At 45.4% G+C, this 23497-nt stretch overlaps 2 protein-coding genes across 3 annotated transcripts in view; one reads left to right on the top strand and one right to left on the bottom strand.

Annotated features, from left to right (window-relative positions):
• Window positions 1–353: 353 nt before the first annotated feature.
• On the bottom strand, window positions 354–22603 carry Fnta (farnesyl transferase alpha). The gene is made up of 3 exons (XM_077635393.1): window positions 22151–22603; window positions 8775–9014; window positions 354–2808 (listed from the first exon to the last, which is right to left on the bottom strand). The coding sequence occupies exons 1-3, from the start codon at window positions 22496–22498 to the stop codon at window positions 2437–2439; spliced, it is 960 nt and encodes a 319-aa protein (XP_077491519.1). The 5' UTR covers window positions 22499–22603; the 3' UTR covers window positions 354–2436.
• Window positions 22604–22835: 232 nt separating this feature from the next.
• Window positions 22836–23497, top strand: part of Vps20 (vacuolar protein sorting 20) — a 66546-nt gene continuing 65884 nt past the window's right edge. The window contains exons 1-2 of one of the 2 annotated variants that reach the window (XM_077635394.1): window positions 22836–23083; window positions 23204–23313. In XM_077635394.1, coding sequence (XP_077491520.1) covers window positions 23018–23083; window positions 23204–23313 — 176 coding nt within the window. In that variant the 5' untranslated portion in view covers window positions 22836–23017. The remainder of the gene's footprint in view (window positions 23084–23203; window positions 23314–23497) is intronic. The other variant, XM_077635395.1, reaches the window with a different exon arrangement.

The following is a 23497-nucleotide window of genomic DNA, read 5'->3' as shown; positions in this document are numbered from 1 at the left end:
AAAATAAATACAAGAATGTAGTTTGAAAAAAAAAAAGAAAAGATAAGAGCTGTGCTGGTGACTGAAGTGCTACCCAAAGAGGACCCCAGGCCGCAGACGGGACCCATTAGCGCGATCCCGTCATACCCTTAAGGCGGAGCTAAGTGCCTCTAGAATTTTGTAATTGGCGCAGCCTGCTACTTGCAAGAAATAAAAAGTAGACTGCGAGTCATGCCTAATGCCACCGAATGGCAGAGATGCGCAAGTCATCCAGAAAGACAAGGGCGGACGCTTGGGCAAGTCCCTAACCTACATCACATAATATGTGGATCAAAAATAGAGGAAGACCAAAGAAATGACACACGCACCACAGCTGCTAACTTAATCCAACTGATTTATTTCCAGAAAACCATAGCGAACGTTACACATAAGAACTAAGCCGCATGTGCCAGGAGGAACCCAAAAAAACAAAGAAAAAAAAACAACGATAAGTCAATGGTGAAAGACATCAGGAATCACCAATTTCAGTTTATGACAGTGAGATGAACGGCATGCTGACATGTTTCTTGCAAAGCAGTGATCAGCACAGCTTCCACAGTTTTGCGAGTAAGCTGTTGTTGCTTCTGGCCACCATCAAGCATTTATCAAGAAATGATATGCTGCCACACTCCTTACAGTGCAAAGCCAAATTACGCAGTATCACTTAATGTTTGATGTTTTTGCATTCACGAACCCTTTCATTTATGCACACCCTGGAATGACCAGCGTATTGCTTGCCAAAAGAATGCAGGATGTTGTAAACAATGGCCTTGTTACATTTCATGCATTTTCTTTGCTGTCAGAGTGCCGACGGTGTATGAGCTAAGGCGTGTAACGCCCTGACCCTTCCTCCGAGGCTTGATCCCAAAAACAGCCTCTCTTATACTCACCACTGCGTCCGCATCCAACACCACATAACCATCTCGTGGGGACCTGGGAACGAGGGTATCCCCACTAATGAATTCTCTGAGTGCAGACAGAATCCTCTCCCAACCCAACGAATACCACACTGTCATCACATACTACGGAGAACATAGATGCTGCTACCTGCCACCCCGCAGCTCCCCAGACACGAGGGAAAGTGCGATCCGGAGACAGCTTCAGACAAAATCGTACGCGAGACTCCTAGTTGCTCACTGAATACATCCCACCTACTCTACTGCACCACTTTCCAAGCCCCCACAGCTGATCTATAGCCACTACCTGTGAACACCCACAACCATATGCAGTGAACCCCAAGCCACTCTTCCTGGGAGGACACTCTGCTAGCCACTAACCAAACCGACCAGCTGAGGCCAAGAAAGAAGCAGAGGACCCCTGGACCACTAGGGGCCTTCCAGGGGTGCTACAAAAGCTTTGAACATCATCGTTTAAATATATGTTTCTTCCTCCTTCTCCTGAAGAGTTCTCAAAAGCGTTGCACTTCTTAACGTGGTCCCACGCCTATTAATAAGCAGCGCAACACTGCATTATGAGTTGAACTCTGATGTTCCGGAGTTTATGACGAACTCTGTCATCCCTGCAAGCATCCCACTTTGGGCGCTCGACTGCTGAACCAGAGGATGCGGGTTCAACCGTGGTTGTCTTTTGACAGAGGAGGAATGCAAAAGCCAATCATGTGCTCCGCGATGTCAGCGCATGTTTAGGATTCAAAGGTATTCCGGAGCCCTCACTTACACTGCCTTTCTTCTTTCACGTCCTTCTCACCCCTTCCCTCATAGGGCGGTTAAGGTGTCCAGTGACAAGTAAGGCAGTTACTGCGCCCTTTCCTTTCGTCAAAACCATTTTTCATTTCCCACCACGCTGATGCATGCTACCAGCTTGCATTGTGGTAAAATTTACATTGGAAATTTCGAAATTCAACGAACTGAACGAATTCACAAATTCACGCTCGCTCGTGTGTGTGTGTGCGTGTTTGTCCCTCCCATCCTGTGTTATTCTGCGCAAAGTTTTTAAATGTGACGAATTTTATACTTTGAAGCAACCAATATCAAATTATACAGGCTACACCTGGACTGGAAGGTGGGGGGGTATCCTGACAGTACTGCTGCCGCACAGTTTTCAATCACCCGTCGTTCTATTCCTGTCACAAATCATGCCTGGTCAAAACAGCTTTATTTTGGCGGCAAGCTGGGTCACTCCAATGCCCCAGCTTCTCCCTCATCCAGCACGTCAGAGCTGTTCTGATGTCATAACCAATAGTTGTGTTTTTTTTTCTTGTTCGGTCATACCATGCACATGCCTAATGTTACCACCTTAACTCTGTGTACATAACAGTCTGCTGTACAGTCTCATTCCTGCTTTGCGATGTGTTGCTGTATAAATTAGTTTCCAAGGAAGCATCCGGCCGATGCACCTTCAAGGGATTCTAATAATGCAAGTCACAGCAATGTTCTTCCCATGCAGAAACACATTCAATCAAGCGGGGCTCTCTGCAGTGGCCGCCTTGGTCCCATGCTGAGTGCAGAGACTGCGTGCCACGAAGTTCCAATACTCGCGCCGAACCACGTCCTGCTCCCGTGCCAGCGTCCGGCACAACTCGGCCGCCCGCTGGGGCTCGTCCCTGTCGGCCAGCAAGTCGACCAGGAAGGCCAGCAGGTAGGCCACCCGGCAGTTATCCTCCGCATACAAAGCCTCACAAAAGTCCCGCACCTCAGGCCGCTCAGCGCCCCCGGCCGCATCGATCACGCCACGCAGGTAGTTCCAGGGGCTCTCATTGTGGGGAGCCTGGCGGATGCACTCCATGGTGTAGGCACACTCCCGCTGCACCACATCCTCCGTGAAGCCCACCTGGAGGAGGTAACAAAGGCATACTGGACCTCAGAAATAAAACGAACAGCACATATAATCATCTTAGAGAGATAAAGATAGGTTTAGAAGCTGGTACACTTACAGCTTCCTATGTAAAGCTCAGAACTGCACCTTTTTCTTTAAAGACCTTTAACATAGGGCATTAGCCAGGTGGGGCTGACAACACTTGACGAAAATTATAAATTCACCCACGATACCACTGCAGCGCTGGTGCAGGCCTACACGCCTACATCCAGCCATGATGACGATACCGTTGAACGTTTCTATGGGGACGTGGAATCGGCAATGAATAAAGTAAAATCACACTACACTGTACTGATGGGCGACTTCTATGCGAAGGTGGGCAAGAAGGAGGCTGGCGACCACGTGGTAGGCGGCAATGGGATAGGTTCTAGAAATAGCAGGGGAGAGTTATTAGTAGAATTCGCAGATAGAAATAATTTACGGGTCATGAATACTTTCTTCCGCTAGTGAGAGAACAGGAAGTGGACCTGGAAGAGCCCCAATGGTGAGAATAAAAATGAAATCGACTTCATACTATGCGCTAAACCTGGCATCGTTCAGGATGTGGCCGTCCTCGGAAAGGTGTGCTGTAGCAACCACAGAATGGTAAGGTCTCGATTTAGCTTAGACTTGAAGAGGGAACGGAAGAAGCTAGTGAAGAGGAAGTCCATTAACGAGTTAGCGGTAAAAGGGAAAGTGCAGGAATTCAGGATATCACTGCAAAACAGTGATAAACAGTGATATCAGTGGCTTTAAGTGAGGAAGACGATCTTAATGATCATACCATGAACGATAATCTGACAGCCATCATTATGGAGTGCGCAGGAGAAGGAGGCGGTAGGACAGTTCGACAGGATACCGGAAAGCTATCTCAGGTGACGAAACATCTGATTAAGAAGCGCCCAAGCATGAGGGAATCTAACCCCACCGACAGAATAGAACTGACAGAGCTATCGAAGTTTATAAATAAGCGCAAGGTAGTCAACATAAGGAACTTTAATATGGAGAGAATCGAGCATGCTCTAAAGAATGGAGGTAGCCTAAAAGCAGTGAAGAGGAAACTAGGCATAGGTAAAAACCAGATGTATGCGCTAAGAGACAAGGAGGGCAATGTCATTAGCAATATGTATAAGATAGTTAAAGTAGCCAAAGAGTTCTACACAAATCTGTACACTAGCCAGTGTAATCATAACGTTAATGAGAGAAACAGTAGCGCAGGGCAATGTGTCATCCCGCCAGTAACGAAAGAGGAAGTAAAGAAAGCCTTAGGAGCAATGCAGAGAGGAAAAGTAGCTGGGGAGGATCAGGTAACAGCAGATCTGTTGAAGGATGGAAGGGAGATCGTTCTAGGCCGTATGACCTCAACCGTACCAGAAGCTTGGAAGAATGCCAACATTATCTTAATTCATAAGAAGGGAGACACCAAGGACTTGGAAAATTATAGACCGATCAGCTTACTATCTGTTGCTTACAAGGTATTTACTAAGGTAATCACTAATAGAGTTAGGGCAACCTTAGACTTTAATCAACCAAATGATCAGGCAGGCTTTCGTAAAGGATATTCCACAATAGATCATATTCACACTATAAATCAGGTGATAGGAAAATGCGCAGAATATAACCAACCTCTATATGTAGCCTTCATTGATTGCGAGAAAGCATTCGACTCAGTGGAACCCTCAGCAGTCATAGAGGCATTGCATAATCAGGGTGTAGAAGAGCCTTATGACAAAATACTGGAAAATATATATAGCAACTGCACAGCTACCATAGTCCTCCATAAAGTCAACAATAAAATTGCAATAAGAAAGGGCGTCAGGCAAGGAGACACAATCTCGCCAATGCTATTCACCGCCTCTTTACAGGAGGTATTCCGAGGCCTGAATTGGGAACAGTTGGGAATAAGCGTAAATGGAGAATACCTAAATAATCTGCGATTCACTGATGACATTGCCTTGCTGAGTCACTCAAGAGATGAACTGCAAATCATGATCAATGAGCTAGACCGACAGAGCAGAATGCTGGGTCTAAAAATTAACATGCAGAAAACCAAAGTAATGTTCAACATTCTAGCAAAAGCAGTTCACAATTGGCAGTGAGTGCCTGGAAGTGGTAAAGGAATATGTCTACTTAGGGCAGGTAGTGACAGCTGATCCGAATCATGAGAGGGAAATAACTAGAAGGATAAGAATGGAGTGGAGCGCATATGGCAGGTTCTCTCAGATCATGAATGGTAGTTTTCCAATTTCCCTCAAGAGAAAAGTGTACAACAGCAAAATCTTACCGGTACTCACCTACGGGGCAGAAACGTGGAGGCTAACGAAAAGAGTTCAGCTCAAGTTAAGGACAACGCAGCGAGCCATGGAAAGAAAAATGACATTTGTAACGTTAAGAGACCGGAAGTAGGCAGAGTGGGTGAGGGAACAAACACGGGTTAATGACATCCTAGTCGAAATCAAGAGAAAGAAATGGGCTTAGGCAGGGCATGTAATGCGAAGGCAAGATAACCGCTGGTCCTTAAGGGTAACGGAGTGGATTCCAAGAGAAAGTAAGTGTAGCAGGGGACGGCAGAAGATTAGGTGGGCGGATGAGATTAAGAAGTTTGCAGGAAAAGGGTGGATGACGCTGGAAAAAGACGGTTAATTTGAGAGACGTGGGAGAGGCCTTTGCCCTGCAGTGTGTGTAAAAAGGCTGATGATGATGATGACCACCCTTTTACTGATTGATTCATTGATTACTTATTGCTGGTCACGTGGTTGGAGCAGCTGCCGCGCGTGGTGGAGAAGTGGAGAGCGGGAGAGAGAGTGAATCCATGTCCAGGGACAAAGATGAAGAAGGAACCCCAGCCAAACGCAGCCGCAAAAGACTGACTTTGCAATTCGACTGAGCAAGTGGAACTCGCGTCACTACAGGTTTAACCAGAGCTAACCCACAGCCTTTTTGACTGCCCTTTCTATTGCGGGCCGAGCAATTTTATTTTTAGTTCTCTTTTCAAACTGCTATTTCTACTCTTTGTTCTACAAATGCCAGCCCCGGGCAATTTTTGCTTTCTTTTATTTAACCGCCCTTTCTACTTTTTGTTCTTCTATTGCAGACTGGCTGGGCAATTTATTTTTGTTTTCTTTTAAACCACCTTTTCTACTCTCTGTTCTTCTACTGCCAGCTGGCCAACTTTCCTTTTCGTTCTCTTTTTTAACTACCATTTCTACTCTTTGTTCTCTTATTGAGGACCTGACAATTTTCTTTTTAGTCTTTTTTTTTAACTACCGATTTTACTCTTTGTTCTTTTAATGAGGCTGGGAAATTTTCTTTTTAGTTCCCTTTTTTAACTCCTCTTTCTAATTTTTGTTCTACTGCCGGCCTTGGCAATTTTCTTTTTACCGTTTCTGCTGTTTGTTTTTCTATTGCGAGGGCGTGCAATTTTCCTTTTTTAACTGCCCTTTCTATTCTAGTCTTTGGTCTCCTATTGCGGGCCTGGCAATTTTCTTTTTTGTTCTCTTTATTTAACTGCTCTGTCTACTCTTCGTTCTTCTATTGTGGGGCTGACAATTTTCCTTTTTGTTCTTTCTATAACTGCTCTATCTACTCTTTGTTCTTTTATTGTGGGCCTGACAATTTCATTTTTTGTTTTCTTTTTAACGCGACAGAGCCCGGTGTCGCAGAAAAGCCGGTGTCGTCGGCGGCGTTAGATGTGAGCGAAAAACAAGATAGATAGGTAACGCCTCCCGCTCGCTCGTCTCGTTTGGAAAAAGAGGAGGCGCTGTAATCACGCGGTGAGTGGTGAACAATGCAGCGCAGGCGCGTTCACCACGAAGCTTGCGGCCTGCTGCCCATTCGTTCGGCGCGGAAGCTATGCTGGCGTTCGTGGCATCGGGTTTGTCGGAAACAATGTGCCTACGAACTACGACTGCAACTTGAGTCCCGCACATTTGGCAGGCGCCTGGCAGCACTTCTACGTGGTTTTCCGCTCCGCGTGTCCGTTTCACCGTACGTAGCAGGGCGACTTGTCTAACGGGCAAGGCGTCGCGCCGATCGGGCGATGGCGTTCCACTTTTAAAGGTGAGCATTAAGCGCCCTCCAATTTTTTAACTGCTCTGTCTACTCTTCGTTCTTCTATTGTGGGCCTGGCAATTTTCTTTGTTGTTCTTTTTTTAACTGATACTTTACTCTTCGTTCTTCTATTGTGGGCCTGCCAATTTTTTTTCTCTTTATTCTTCTATTGCGGGGTGGGAAATTCCTTTAAATTCTATTTTTTAACTATTCTGTCTCCTCTTTCTTCTTCTATTGCGGACCAGGAAATTTTCTTTAACCGTATCTGCTCTTTGTTCTTGTATTGCGGGCGGCCATGCAATTTCCTTTTTACCGTTTCTGCTCTTTGTTCTTCTATTGTGGGCCGGGCAATGTTTGTATTCTTTTTTTTAACTGCCCTTTCTACTGTTTGTTCTATAGGGGGCCTGGCAATTTTATTTTTTTAACTGCTCTGTCTAGTCTTCGTTCCTCTATTGTGGGCCTGGCAATTTTCTTTTTAGTTCTCTTTTTTAACTGCTCTGTCTAGTCTTCGTTCCTCTATTGTGGGCCTGGCAATTTTCTTTTTAGTTCTCTTTTTTAACTGCTCTGTCTACTCTTTGTTCTTCTATTGCCGGGCGGGCAATTTTCTTTTTAGTTCTCTTATTTAACTGCTCTGTCTTCTCTTTGTTCTATTGCGGGCCTGTCAATTTTCTTTTTAGTTATCGTTTTTAACTGCCTTGTCTATTCTGTTCTTCTACCGCAGGGCGGGCAATTATTTTTTTAGTTCTCTTAACTGCTCTGTCTACTCTTTGTTCTTCTATTGTGGGCCTGGCAATTTTCTTTTCTCTTTTTTTAACTGCTCTGTCTACTCTTCGTTTCACTATTGTGGGCCTGGCATTTTTCTTTTTGTTCTCTTTTTTTTTAAACTGCTCTGACTACTCTTAGTTCTTCTATTGAGGGCCGGGCAATTTCTTTTTACAACGGCAAGACGGGCGAGTTGGTGATACATACTTAGGGGAAAAAAGCGCAAAAGACAGGGACAAGTGAAGAAAACAACAGGACCAGCACTAACTCACAACTGAAAGTTTATTCACAGGAAACCAGGAATATAAACAGCTCAATCAAACAAGATAACAAAGCAAACAAACGTGTAGCTGTGGGATCGAGGAACAGAACTGTGTTTATTCACAACTGTGAATAAACCTTCACTTGTGAGTTAGCGCTGGTCATGTTGTTTTTCTTCACTTGTCCCCGTCTTTTGCGCTATTGTCCCTTAATTTTCTTTTTAGTTCTTTTTTACCTGCTCTGTCTAGTCCTTGTTCTTCTGTTGTGGGGTGGGCAATGTTCTTTTTGTTCTGTTTTTAAACTGCTCTGTCTACTCTTTATTCTCCTATTGAGGGGCGGGCAATTTGTTTTTAGTTTTCTTTTTTAGACACTTTTTTAACTGCTGTGTCTTCTCTTTCTTCTTCTATTGAGGACCAGGAGATTTTCTTTTAACCGTATCTGCTCGTTATTCTTGTATTGCGGGTGGCCGTAGAATTTTTCTTTTACCGTTTCTGCTCTTTGTTGTTCTATTGTAGGCCGGGCAATGTTTGTATTTTTTTAACTAAACTTTCTGCTCTTTGTTCTTCTAGTGCAGGCCTTGCAGTTTTCTTTTCAGTTCTCTTGTTTTAACTGCTTTGTCTACTCTTCGTTCTTCTATTGTAAGGCAGGCAATTTTCTTTTTTAGTTCTTTATTTTAACTGCCCTTTCTACTCTTTGTTCATCTATTGCGGGCCAGTTTTGCTTCTTTGTAACACTCATGCTTTAGTTCAGACAAGACTTGTTTACAGTATCACTGTTTTTTCACTACCTGTGACTGTACGTTGCAAATGCCGAGTTGGGTGATGTAGCTTTAAAGTGACAGAGTGCAAATAAAATCAAAGAATGATCACCGTGCGGGAGATGACGAAGAAGCGCTGGTTCCAGGCCGAGTTGTTGCGCACGTCATCGTCCAGGAGGCGGCTGGTGAAGTCCAGCTCCCCCTCCCAAAGGCCAAATTCGGCCAGGGCCCACTGGCGGTGCTGCCAGGCGTGGTAATTCTTGGCGTCCATGCCCAGGATCACCTCAGTGAATGCCTTCTCTCCGGAGCCGTCCTGGAGCCACTCCACCACCACCCGCCGGTGGTGCCACACCTGCCATTGTCAGACACAAGATTTGCCCTGCACATTTCTCAGCATTCTGTGCAAAGAAAAAAATTCCAAGCAGCGATTCCAAAAGGCAGTGTTATCACTCCTTCATTTCCCCTGAACTGCAACAGATGCAGTGGAATATGCTGTTGTGAATGTTATGTTTCGTAGAACGACGGTCTTCCACACGTCGACCTCCAAGACCAATTCCCCGCTTTTGTGGAGACATTCGGACTTATTTACAACCTGTCTGTGCCATTCGAGGAGGGCCCCCCTCGTCCCCCAGCGCCGCGCCAGCTGCTCTTACTAAGGAGCATCGCTCATCGCCAGAGCCCTCGAGTGGTGAGAGGGGAGCTGTTTGGTGGCCGAGACCATGGGAGCAACGAGACAACCACAGAAGCGTCAGTCGCAGAACGAACTTTGTATGCAGTAAGCCTTTGCTGTTAGCTCTCTTTTACCCAGTATTATATTCAGTTATTCTCGTTCACTGGTTGCTTATTCTTCAATGAACACCAACGTATTCTCAACATATGCACCTCAGTGCCAGCAAAACCAGTTTGAAGAAAATTAGCACGAATCAGAGAAATGATGCTGTTTTTCCGCTCAAGCTCTACAGCCCATTTGCCATCACAACAGCAAAAGAGCTCAGCTGGATCTCGCAAGTGTTTAGCATAATCATTCAACCAAAGCATTTTGCTTCTGCTAACTTTCATTTAAGAAATGAATCACACTGCACCAAGCAAACAAAGAAGTTGTCAATAGGAAACATTGGTTGCGCTTTCTAGACAATCACATGTAAGAAGACAGGACAGGCGCAAACTAACAACTGAGGTTTATTCCAGAAAAAACACTTATATATCATACCATACCAGCGCAGGCGCATCAGGGTATCAGCAGCGTAACAAAAGAACAACCCAAAATCAGAAAAAAACCAAAGGCGTGGCTCACCTAAACATACTATCAAGAAAACGTGCCTCCCTATTGTAAAGTATGACTGATGTGTCACTGATGCATGCTTGTCCCTTCTTTTTTATATAATATGACTCAAGAAGTTCACGTGCTTTTTCATTACTGCACTTGTGCAGGATCTTAAATTGGTGGAGCAGGGGCCTGCATTTATGTTCTAAGCAGTGCATGGGTAAATGACGTTGCTCCTGGTTTTTAATTGATCTTTCGTGTTCTCGGATTCGCACGTTCAAACATCGGCCCGTCTGGCCTATGTAGGTTTTGCCGCATGTCAGGGGAATCTGATAAACAATGCCAACTTGGCAATCTAAATAGCTGTTCTTGTGTTTCACGCCGCAGCCACCTTGCTTCGTTCTGGCGTGAAGTCTCCCAATGCGGGCGCAAAGGCGACTCAGCTTGCAGGGAGACGAGAAAACGAGTGGGACACCATGCTTGGTTGCTATCTTCGTCAGATTATGTGCAGTTCTGTGAACATATGGAATTACAACTGGCTTTGAAGCTTTGTTGGAAACATCAGAGTTTACTTTTTGGGGCGCTTTTAGCCTCTTTTTGAGCGTTTCAACCACTGCCAGCACAACCACATCGGGGAAGCCAGCCTCTTTCAGCCTGGAAATTTGCATGTCGAAGCTAGCCTGCATGGCATGTGTACATGACTTCTTCAAAGATTGCTCAATAATCTGTTTAGCAATGGCCCTTTTGGTGATTTTAGAGTGGGCTGAATCCTATGGTAATAGTTGTTTTTGTGTGCGAGGGCAGAAACAGCTACAAAAAACGTGCTCTTTTCCAAAGGTACGTTTGAGGTCAAGGAACTGCAGAGTGTTATTAACAGGGAGCTCATGTGTAAAGCTTAGACCTAAGGCATTATTCTCAAAGAGATTTAAAATGTCTGCAATGGCATCGTCATACATACAATCATTTCATACTTTCAGCAGCACAAGAAAATCGTCAACATACCTGAAAACGTGTGCTACTTTGTCATTGTCAAGTACACCATACACGGTGCTGTCAATACTCGATAAAAAGATATTGCATAAAACTGGTGCCACGCACGACCCAATGCACACTCCCTGTCGCTGCAAAAAGGTTTGGTTGTCAAAGGTGATAAAAGTGGCACTGAGATAGAATTCTAAAAGAGCCAGGAAACTGTCTACCGAAATGCCTGCTGAGTTTTGGAAATCAATGACATCATTAGCTTCAATGCAGCTACGCATTGATTCAAAAAGTGGCTGGTGAGGTATGGAGTAGAATAAATCTTCTACATCAACTGAGAGCCCAAATCCGATTGAGTCAACTGTCTGCAGTAGCGAAAAAACATCTTCTGAATTCTTCGTGGCAAAAGGATCATCAATATGCAACATGTTCAAAAGCCTCTGCAGAAAGATACTAATTTCGTGTTGCCATGTACCTTTCTCGCTAACAATGGCTCTGAAGGGTACATCAGCCTTGTGCGTTTTAGCGGAAAAAAACACAGACAGGCTGTCGTTCTTGCTGTTGTTAACAACATGAGACAGTTTGGCTAGCTCTAGCTTATCGCATAAAGAGACTGCGGCTTGCTTTACGCGAGAACGCTTCACGGGTACCTTTTTAAAGTTCTTGAGCACAGCTGCAGTTGCTTTTTCGTTGAAAAGTCCGGAGGGCAGAACGACGAATCCACCTTCTTTGTCAGATTCAATGAGCTGGAGGCCATTCCTTACGAAGAAGTCGTAAACAAAGCTTGTTGGGTCTTACTTGTAAACAGTCTTGTTCACTGATTTTTCCAAGCTGTCGACGCCGTCCAATAGGCACCTTTCCTCGTCTTCCGGACCTGCTTTCCTTGATAATTGGCGATTCATGGCTAGCCATTCATGGGGTGCCAATGTTGGTTCGAAGCAAAATTTCGGGCCTTTCCGAAGTAGTGACGACACTTTGTCTGGGACCGCAGCTCCACCCAGACACACCAGGTTACCTCGCTGGTGTTTTCTCTTTTTTTACAAGCGGGGAAGTACCAGGTTGAGCGTTTGCCTCTAGTAGAATTCCGTAGTCTGAGCCGTCTGTCGCCTTATACCTCGCCATTTGATTGTGGCTAACCTACGTGGGACAAACAGGCCGTTGCGGGAATGAACGCGCAGGGAACATGCCCGATAAATTCGAAATAAGGAAGGAGCGAATCTGCCCGCTCATTGCTTTGCTTGCAGTGGATGCGAGCCTCTGCTTAAGAAAATAAAAATTTTAGGAAAAACTAAAAACAAAACAGCGCGTGAGCTTTTGGAGCCCTATCACATAAAAGAAAACTGCGATAAATGTATAAGCAACACTTCTGTCCAATTGTACAAGAAGGAGAAGAAATTTCTGCGCACCTGTTGATCAGGAGATGACCGGCTTTTCCCCCTCTCTCATTCCCGTGGTCCTTTTGCTGTGATTCTGTATATATAAGGCACCTTCACACATATAAACTCAGTTGATAGTTTGCGCTTTCTCCGTCTCCTTGGCCTTTTCCTGTGTTTGTCTCTTTTGAATGTGCAACGTGGTTCTTCAAAACAATGTATCAACTAGCCCAACAAGAAGTTCTTCTAGACTACTCCTTGGGAACATTGCTTGAAGAAAACATTGAACTAGACCAGGAATTCAGTATAGCAGAGACATGGCATATCAAGATAACTCAAACCTATGCCAGCGGCTGGACTTGCTGGCGTGACTAACAAAACACTTAGAAATCTCGACCTTACGTCGGTTACGGCCCTTGCTAAAATATCCTCACGTATTGGGAGAGAGGAAATACTCTGCAAGAATGGTGACATGCCAGAATCAATCGTCACGAAACCAGGAAAAAGGATGAACATTGAAAATCTCAGAGACCAATCTCCCTCATGACGTGCTTAGGTAAGCTCACGGAGCAAACAATCTTACAGACTTCGGGCGTATGCCGAACCCAACATTAGCGAAGAAATCACCCATGCAGCAGCTGTGTCAGGGCAATCCTAGGCTTGGATTTGCACAAAGCCTTCGACAATGTCACACATGAGAGTATGCTCACCAACCTTTCCCAGCTCAATCCAGGCCACAGAACATACTACATTTGATCTTTTTTAATGGAAAGAATGGCCGAGATCTCCACTGGAGGCACAAACCCAGATCCCATCAGCATGGATGCACAGGGCTCGGCGCTGTCACCCTTCCTTTTGAACCTGGCCTTGATAGAACTGCACCTAATCACCTTATATGTGGATGATGGACAACCAAAGGGCGAGACAGTGACATCGCCCTGCAAATAGCAGTCAACATCATAGAACCCTATGTAGAAACCTCAGTTCTTACCTGCTCACAACCTAAATCCGAGCTACTAGTCAAGCATGACATGGCAGGAGGCAAAAAATCAACAGGATACCATATCCCGGATCTCAAAATCCTGTTACTAGGAGAACCGGTCAAGAGAGTAAGCACTCTATGAATCCTAAGCATGCATGTGCAAGAAAACCACAGTAATCACATCACCATAGAAAAATTGACACGCCACGACAAACTATCAGGCTCATCAGAAGAATAGCTAACAAAGAAAAGGGGTGAAGGAGAAGGACCTGTGCAAACTAGTCCAAGCCTTTGTAATCAGCAGAAATACATATGCGCTCCCATACCTTGATTTAACGAAGAGAGGGAAACACAAGAGATTGATGAACTCATCAGGCAAGCGTATAAAGCAGCCACAGGGCTCCCAATCAACATGCCCAGCGAGAAATTATTACACCGAGGAATACATGACACCTTGGACAAGCTCGTTGAGGCCAATCGGACGACACAAGAGCTCCGACTAACCTGAATAACAGCCAGCAGAGCAATACTAAAGGCTATAGGCAAAAGCACCGAACCCTTGGTGCAGGAGGTGCAGAAACTACCTCCAACTTTAGAAACACCATAACCATCAGACCTCTACCAAAAAAACATGCATCCTTCCTACTATGAAGGTAGGAGAATAGCTAGAGCCAAGGCGCTAGCGAAGAAATATGAGGGAAGGCAGGATGTGAGATACGTTGATGCGGCGGCAAAACCCAGCAATATCAAAGCCTTTGCGATAGCGGTATCCACAGAAAAGGGAGAACCAATATCCATAGCTATAGTGAGAGTCAAACACTCCGACGTTGAGGAGGAAGCGGCCACAGCACTAGCTTTAAAGGGGTCCCGAAACACAATCAGTGCCTATTGGTTGCATAGAATGAGTTATCGATGCATATGTGAAGAATCAGCGTTTGTTTGAATCTAGCTCGGAGTGCTGTTTTGCCCGTATAGTGATGCTATTAGCAGTGGTCGTACCGTGTATAATCCGGTTTTTAATGTTTCAATTAGCTCGCAAAAACAAATTCACGGCGCTGACGAACTCACCATACTGTGGCGGTTTTTAGCAGCGGATATGACATCTCTTGGCGGGAGCTTGATGATTGGACGAACAATATATATACTGCAAATTGCGTTAATCAATAGAGATATGTTTTGCCAAGTTTTTGCGTTTTATATTACATCAACAAAACCAATTTGCCTTAGATAAAAGTGCTGTACAGCAATAAAATAAAAACATACCACCAGATGCTGTGGCTACTTTTTGCGTCGAAGGACTTTGCGCCTTTCTGTACATGTCCTACGAACTAGCACACAACACTTATGGCTACTCTCTATGTATCTGAGAGCAGCTTTGTGGAATCGATCCGATCGAGCCATTGTACTCTACAAGCGTTCGTTTTGATCCCAAGGAAGGATGCAAAAAAAAAAAAAAACCATTCGTTTCACATTTAGCAGTGCACATTGTCAGCTTGTGAAGGATCACCGGGCGGCGGCTCCAGATGGTGCCACGTTCCCGTCAACAGCCATTGCACCTTGCTCGCCATGACCAATCAGCGCGTTCCAGCAACGGGCCATGGTAGGCGGTAAGCAGTAGCGGTACGCACTATTTCTAGCCTGTGCCCATTTCCCAAATTTCATTATTCCCAGCTCAAACAGCAGGCATACATCTGCGCACTGCCATCACGCACATCTCACCGCATTGGTCATCCGCTGAAAGTTTTGCGCCAACGTGCCCGTACAACTACATTTTCCAAGTCATTTTTCCTCTGAACAGCAAGCGACTGGAACGACCTTCCCCAATGAAATTGCAGCCATCACTTGTCCATCAACCTTCCAAGAAAAAATTACATCCCACCCGTCATCATAAAAAAATGTTTTGCTTCCTCATGTTAACCCCACCTCTTATGTAAAACCCACTACAGGGGGCCTTTAAGGAAATAAAAATGAAATGAACATGTATCTAGTATTTTGCGCAGGCCGTCACTTCGTCGCAGTATTTCGTGCTCGAGTTCAGATCCAGTTCGGATCCATAAGTCAGGGAACGTCACTGAGCAGTGTTCCCTTCTGTGTCATCGATGTGACAATGAAGCATTGCTGGGTCAGCTGGGCGTTCACATGGTTGTTGTAACCATGAAAACAGCACCACCAGCCTTGGCAAGAATGAGTTACAGCGATTAGTCAACTGTGGTGTGCAAACTTCTGTGACGTGCTCAGATAGGCTGTTTTGATTGGTCCCTCCCCATGTCATTAGTGGGAGAGTGAAATGGGAATGGGAAGCCACGCAAAAAAAGAGTTGAGGGTGGCATATTATTTGCTTGTATCTTTAAATGAAAATTCCACTTCCAATGCATCGATTCCTGTAATTCTTTTTGAGTCAGCATCTCTGTGACATAAAGAATACATCTGAACTGTAGCCGGCATCCATTCAAGCAGTGTTAAAGCCTCAAAATTGAAGCCATTATAAGTGACTCCGGAACTGCCATTAATAACTACTTGAGAACAAGAATCTCAAAAACTTCTCTCAAAATGCTCCAAAAGTACCCTGAAAAAAAAAAGAGGGGTCGTGGAACTGACCTGGGCATTGACTCACTCTTGCAACCCTGGGAACTAGGCAGCTCACAATATGGCTCGAGGATCTATCAGCTGAGCCATGAGCAGCGACTCGAGCCCGGAAGGCACAGAGGGAGGTCTCATCAGCTACCAGGATGCTACCGCCACCTCACAAAAGTCTCACCAAAGCTCAAGAGGTGAGATGGAGACAACTCCAAAGCAATACTCTGGAATACATCTTTTGGAACTGCCCCGCGCATCTACCGCCTGAAGAACTATAGAAGCTTGTAGGCTTGCAAAAGTGGGAGACCTTGCTGGCCAGCTCAAATACGGAAGTACAAGTCCGGGTCACAGCATGAGCTCAAGAGGTTGCCTTCACCACTGAGTGAAGGCCATCTGGTGGGGTCGACAGAACCTATCACTCCCAATACCGATATTAGTTTTATGACCGACTGATACCCCTGTCACAGGGGCACTTGTAAGGCCTTAGAAATTAAGGTCCTTTGCCCCAAAGGCGCGTGACTCGCATCTACACACGGCAAAGCGTCGAGACCTTTGCGATAAAGGTCCGTAGCAATAAAGGCGGCCGTCAGCGGCGTTAAAGTTGCTTAAAGGAGCAACCCAGACGGCAGCGCCAGCTAGCGAGCTCAAAAAATAAAAACTTGACGCAATTTTTAGTTTTGAAACCGTAAAAAAATATCTAATTTACCTTATTTAATGGTTAATTTTGCGTTACAGTGCACCTAACCGTAGAGGAGGCTATGACTAAAGACATCCACACTGCTAAGAAAGGACTTGAACGCATTTCAGCAGCCGCATCGACACACAGGTGCTTGCGCATCTCGCTTTGCTGTTTTTTCTTCGTTTGCTCTTTGTTGTGTGCGTGTTTTGAGTTTGCTTGTGTGCACAAAGACAAAAGCAACAAAGCACACTTCTCGAACACGACGAGGAGCCGAACGGAAAAGTGCGTCTACCGTGGTCGGACCGAGAACGATGAAAAGAAAAAAAGAAACTTTGTTTCAAAATATCCGTTTCTCCCCGTCAGAACGCTCGTTTATTATCGCGATAGCTACTTTTTCCAACATAAACGAAAGCACTCTTAGCTGAAGTGCTACCGTCTGCCTTAATTTCGTAATATTACTAGCGCCGCTTCACACACAGCGGTGACTTTTGGCATTCACGGAGGCCGCGTTCCAGCTCCTTTGGATTTGCCGTGTAGCAACGTCGCTGCTCCTTTTCGGTTTTCCTCCTTTAGTGCAATAAGACAACTTTACGGCAAAGGCCGAGAAGTCCCGTGTGACAGGGGTATGACTCTGCACGGAAAGGTGACCACCCTACTGAAAAAATGCAAATGAAGTCCTTGGCTCTGCAGGAGACCCCATTTACATACAGTGTTGTGCGTTTTCATCGCTGACACTTTCAAAAATTTCCCCGCCTCAACCGCTGGCTCGTTTGCGGTGAAACTGCACACAGAGCTTGCGTATTATGGTAACTTTTGTATCGTAGCAAGTTTGACAATGGTACTTACTTAGTTCAGGCGCACATGATGCGAAAACGTAAGCGTCTACGAGAGATCGGCGAGCCAAAACCCGCAGACGACGCTTTTTCGCTGAAGGGCGGCAGTGGCGCCATCTGTTTGCGGTAGCGCAAAACGTCACGACAAGGCCGTCGAGGAGAGCGTTGCAAGGAGCGCGGGCCCTTTGAATATGGCGTTCCTGTCGTTTCGTCTGCTTCTACTGAAGCGCTTACAACATTTTCGACTAATTAAGCGGAAAAATATCAGAACAAATGATTTAACGAGGCTTTACCTTTTAAAGAATATTGTTTGCAATGCTCGCCTCGGCGGCCTTGTCGTGACGGTTTCTACTGCCCAAAACAGATGACGCCACTGCCGCCCTTCAGCGAAAAAGCGTCGTCTGCGGGTTTTGGCTCGCCGATCTCTCGTAGACGCTTACGTTTTCGCATCATGTGCGCCTGAACTAAGTAAGTACCATTGTCAAACTTGCTACGATACAAAAGTTACCATAATACGCAAGCTCTGTGTGCAGTTTCACCGCAAACGAGCCAGCGGTTGAGGCGGGGAAATTTTTGAAAGTGTCAGCGATAAAAACGCACAATACTGTATATGGACGTATCTATGGTGCTAGACATTTCTTGTGTTTTACGACTGCAGTGCCAATAAGCTGGAAATGTGGAAATATTCTACTTGCTCTATCTCGGAAGAATTAATGCACGAAAAAATGGGGCAGAACTTGCTAGATTATTAACCTCACGAAGACAACACACACGGAGAGAAAAATACAGGCCCAAGCGCTCTCCTGTGTGTGCAGCCTCCGAGCCTTTCGCCACGTGTTCCCTCGTGGCGTCATTAATCCCTGCCATTTCACCTATTTGGTAGGTTTAATAAGCATCTAAATTTGCTTCGTGCTGCACGATGACGCCGAAAATCGCTTACGCCGCTCGAACTTATTGTTCTTTGGAATCACGGACGATCTCGGTGAAACTTGGGCACAATCTGAAGAACGCGTTGTTTCTTTCTGCTCGGACAAGCTTGACATTTCAATTGAAAATCATCAGATCGAACGTGCGCATCGATTGGGTCGATTCGAGATAGGCAAAAACCGCCCAATCATTGTAAAGCTAACGCATTTCAAAGACAAATCAGGGATATTGCTTGCTGGTCCGAAGCTGAAGGATACATCGTTTTCTATCCGCGAGGATTATTCAGCCAAGGTACGCGTGGCTAGAAAGAAACTTTTCACTTACGGTCAACAGAACAACGCCTCTTTCAAGATTCGTTTTGACAAGCTGCTGATTGGCAAAAAGGTTTTCACTTATAATGCAGATACGGATTCCGTTGTCGAACTAAAACCATAGCGATTACTGAAAACACCGAGACCCCCACAATCGCCTCATTCCAATCCTTCACAGCGCAATCGCTCAATCGATACCTACAATAATGTTTCGCTTTTGCTGACAAATATTCGGAGTTACCTGCCCAAAAAAGAATCGGTTGAGGCGCTTCTCGACGACCACAGCACTGACATCGCATTATTCACCGAATCCTGGCTAACATCCGATATAGATGATATCGAACTTTTGCACGACAATCAATCATTTCACTCCTACCGGCGAGACAGAGTTGGTCGTCGGGGAGGCGGCATTCTCGCTCTGGTGAAAACAAGCCTTTCTTCTACCCCAGTTGATATCAATTGCCATAGCGAAATACTCTGCATCAAATTTAATTTTCTCTCTTGCACCAACATTCTAATTGCATGCTATCGAGCCCCCGACACGGATCCTTCCTTCATAAGCGACCTTCACTCTGTTCTTGAAGATTTGCAGTCTAGATTCTCTCATGCCAACTTCATACTCTGTGGCGACTTCAATTTTCCAGACATCGATTGGGATAACTTGACTGCGTCATCTCGTCCATCAAAATATTTCTTGGATCTGGTCCTTACGTTTAACCTTACCCAAACAGTGTGTGCACCAACTCGAGGCTCAAACATACTAGACCTCGTCCTTGTATCCAATCCAGAATTAGTTCAATCGCTTTCGTGTACTAGTGGTCTAAGTGATCACTGTATCATAACTTTCAACCTGTCCATTGAAATTCCTATACGCCAACCGTCTGTTAAATACATCCGTGATTATTCTAAGGCCGATTTCCCAAGCATTAACTCCCACCTTGAAGAATTTCTTCAGACGTTTCAAATTTCCATACATAGCAGATCCGTGAATAACAACTGGTGTCTATTTAAAGAGAAAATGTTATCGCTTATAGAAGCTTACGTCCCGCTCATCTGCATTCGTGGGGATGCCAATAAACCATGGTACTCAGATGCGCTGAGGAAGTTGTCGCGAAAGAAAAAACGCCTATTCCGTAACGCAAAGAAATCAGGATGCGCTAGGAAGTGGGACAAATACCTTGCAAGTCTGCACGAATACACGCAGTTATTACGACCTTCAAAACGAAAATTCTACTGTCACGATCTCATTGAGATAATGCGGGTAAACCCCAAGAAGTTTTGGAACTTGCTCACGCCCAATAAAAACAGTTCGCACAATATTTCCCTGAAGGCACGAGACGACTCCGATGTCCCAATTTCCGAGCGCTCCGACGTCATGAATTCCTATTTCACGTCCGTATTTACCCAGGAGCCAACAGCAAGCATTGTTTCCGTGCCAAGTCTAAACTATGCACCTATGCCACCTGTTACCATCACAGCACAGGGAATTTTAAAACTCATAGATAATCTAAAGATATCCACTTCCCCTGGACCAGACAACCTCCCTGCTAAGATTCTTAAAGCAACTAAATATTTCACGAGCCAAATCTTACAACTCATTTTTGCCCAGTCTCTTAACACTAGTCAGATTCCAGACGACTGGAAATTAAGCAAAGTTGTCCCAGTTTTCAAAGCTGCAGATCGCTCCGACCCCTCAAATTATCGACCAATTTCACTGACATGTATCTCTTGTAAACTTTTCGAACATATAATATACTCGCACATCGCATCTCACCTTGACCACAACCGTTTCTTTTTTCCCAATCAGCATGGTTTCAGGGCAGGTTTTTCGTGCGAAACTCAGCTGTTCGAACTTACAACTGATCTTCACCTAAATCTAGACTCCGCCTTCCAAACCGATATAATTTATTTAGATTTCGCCAAGGCATTCGATCGCGTCCCTCACCAGCGTCTCTTTTCCAAACTCTCAGCCCTGTCACTTGACCCGCTTGTCTTATCCTGGATCCACTGTTTCTTAACCAACCGCTTGCAATTCACCGTCATCGCCAGTCATGCATCTCAAACTACTAGAGTAATCTCCGGGGTTCCCCAAGGATCGGTTCTTGCTCCATTACTCTTTTTAATCTTCATCAACGATTTGCCATCTGGTATTTTATCATCTGTCCGTCTCTTTGCGGATGACTGCGTCATTTATCGCCGCATCAACAATAGCAGTGATCAGGAATTATTACAGGATGACCTAAGCCGAATTCAGAAGTGGTGTTCCAACTGGCTAATGCAGCTCAACGTTTCCAAATGTAAGTTCATGCACATCTCACGTAAACGTTCGATTCTTCATTTTTCGTACTCCCTGAACTCCATAGCGCTGTCTCAAACTAATTCATACCGGTACCTCGGCATCGAGATAACAACCAACCTAACCTGGGCTAAACACATCACGAAACTATGTGCTAGTGCCTCCAGATCACTCGGATTCATCAGGCGATCACTTTCCATGTCCACAGCAGCCACCAGACAACTAGCATATGAAACGTACATTCGAACTAAACTAGAATACGCCTCAACAATATGGAATCCTCACCAAGCCTACTTGATAGATTCACTCGAAGCCATCCAGAATCGGGCAGCACGCTTCATCACCTCACAGTATAAATCTCAGCTCAGCATCACAGCGTTGAAATCATCCCTCGGCATCAAGTCATTAGCCTTTCGCAGGAAAACTTCAATTCTTTGTTTTTTTCACAAACTGTACTTTAACTTTCCAGCACTTCGAGAAAACCTTCTACGAGCTCCGGTACGATCATCTCGTCGTTTATTTAACTCCTTAAGCATACAGCGTTTGCACGGCTCCACCAATTATTTCAATAAATCTTTCCTTCCCAGTGCTATAGAAAGCTGGAATAACCTCCCCGAACACATTGTCATTGAGACTAATCCTTCCAGATTCAGACAGCTCCTAATCGACCATCTCAACGACAAATAATTTTTTCCTGCACCCTATGCCAGCTTCCAAGCCCTGCTAACTGACCATCCTGTGCTACTTCCAAAGTTGCAATTTGTTTTTGTTTATATTTCTGCTACACTCTGTCATGCCGTGATTATTTGAATTTGTTACTTCTGTCTTTTTTCGTCTTGTTCTACTTTTTTTTTCTATTCTATATTTTCTATATTTTTCTGTATTTTTATATTCCTTCTATATTTATATTCATTCTATTTATATTCATGTATGACGGCTGAACACCCCTGTACCACCCCCCCCCCCCCCCCTTATGTAATGTCCCTGACGGGACCCTTAAGGGTTAATAAATAATGATGATGATGATGATGATGATGATGACAGAACTTGTTTCACTGCGTTCTCCGACTGAGCTGAGTAGGTGCGCCTCGGCAAGCTGTTCTTAATTGACCACCTGACGGCCCAGTTGCTCTAGTACACATTATATCTAGCTCCACGCCTTGCAATGCGTGAGGTGAAAGAAAAGCGGCCAAAGGGCGTAGTGTAACCCACCAGAGAAAGTGCATTGCAACGCAGGCTATATTGCACTCAAAGAAGTCCCTCCGCACCTGGTAGTTTTTAGGGTTGTCCTCGATCACCTTCTGGATGTAGTCCAGCTCGCGACGCAGATCGGAGCCCAGTTCCTTGAGCAGCAGACGCCGATAGTGCCACACCGTGTAGTTTGAGGGGTTCACCGAGGCGGCGTCGGTGACTAGCTCCAACGCGCGCTCGCTGCGCTCGTTGCGCCTGAGCACGGCACGGAAGTAGTCGAACACGTCGCGGAACTGGTCCGAGTAGGCGATGCGCACCACCGGGTGCTCGCCGTCGTCTTGGGGCACTGGCGCCACGTCCCTCCAGTCGGGCCGGTCACGGTACGACACCCACTTCTCATCGCTGCAGCTCTCGTCGTCCGCCATGCTGTTTGTGTCGATATGCTAGACGCATAGACTGCTGCTGTAACGCCACCCCTGAAGTTCTTCTCTTTAGTATACTACTTTACTCCTGCCAATAAAACTTGTTGCTGGGCTTGTTGGTGACACATATTTTAATAAAAAGGTAGCACAAAAAAGACGACCACAGGAGAAAGACACCACGCTCGTGTTTGTGGTGTCTTCCTCCTGTGGTTGTCCTTTTTGCGCTGGCTTTTTGATTACTATAAATTGAAACACGTTTATTTTTATTTTGGACACGTGGTGTGCCTAGAAAAATCAATTGGGCTATTTGATAACAAAAATGTGCGTCATTACTTTAGCATTAACGAAGAAACAGTACCGATTCTAGTGGCCACGGGTGTTGGTTTTAACGTGTTGTTCATTTGTCTACGTGAAGTGTACTGTACGAAAGCAGATTGCTCAGCGGTGCTAGCGGTACTGTTGACATGGGAAGGTGCTTAATGTCTGTTCCTGCGTTTATAGGCTAAAATATCTCCACAAAAGATGGGCATCCTGTTTGGGAAGCACAAAAAGGTCAGCCGTGTAACGGAGCAAGACAAGGCCATACTGGTGAGTCCACAGTCTCTCGAAGCGCCAATCGGCTGTCGGGGGAGGCTGCATTGCTAGCCGGTGCTTTCTGCCCCAAGGAAGTTATGCTTCACTGACGCAGTTTTTCTTCACCTCCTCCAGCAACTGAAGCAGCAGAGAGACAAGATTAAGCAGTATCAGAAGAAAATTCTCGTCAGCTTGGAAAACGAGCGTCAGCTGGCGCGGAAGCTTCTCCATGACGGGCGGAAAGAGTGAGTGGATAAGATTTACAGTTAAAAGTGAAATACTTTTCGGAACCCGTGCGCGTTCCTTGATCATGAAGTCGGTGAACTGGGCCCCGTGCTCTCCTGGCCACCAAGGTTCTCTGTCACTCAAACTTGGTACCACGCCCACTATTCCACAGACAAAGGGCGAAAGATAGAACGCTCGAGCAGC

Source organism: Amblyomma americanum, chromosome 8, assembly GCF_052857255.1.
Source record: "Amblyomma americanum isolate KBUSLIRL-KWMA chromosome 8, ASM5285725v1, whole genome shotgun sequence".
In the NCBI taxonomy this organism is placed as follows: domain Eukaryota; kingdom Metazoa; phylum Arthropoda; class Arachnida; order Ixodida; family Ixodidae; genus Amblyomma; species Amblyomma americanum.
Note: the sequence above shows the minus strand (reverse complement) of the source record. Positions and strands in the feature narration are given on the sequence as shown.

Excerpts from the sequence above, each read along its gene's own strand:
- Fnta (XM_077635393.1), bottom strand. The coding sequence starts at position 22,498 with ATGGCGGACGACGAGAGCTGCAGCGATGAGAAGTGGGTGTCGTACCGT. Across the intron at positions 9,015-22,150 it reads ACAACCCTAAAAACTACCAG|GTGTGGCACCACCGGCGGGT; the intron begins GTGCGGAGGGAC and ends TGACAATGGCAG. Across the intron at positions 2,809-8,774 it reads TCTTCGTCATCTCCCGCACG|GTGGGCTTCACGGAGGATGT; the intron begins GTGATCATTCTT and ends TACCTCCTCCAG.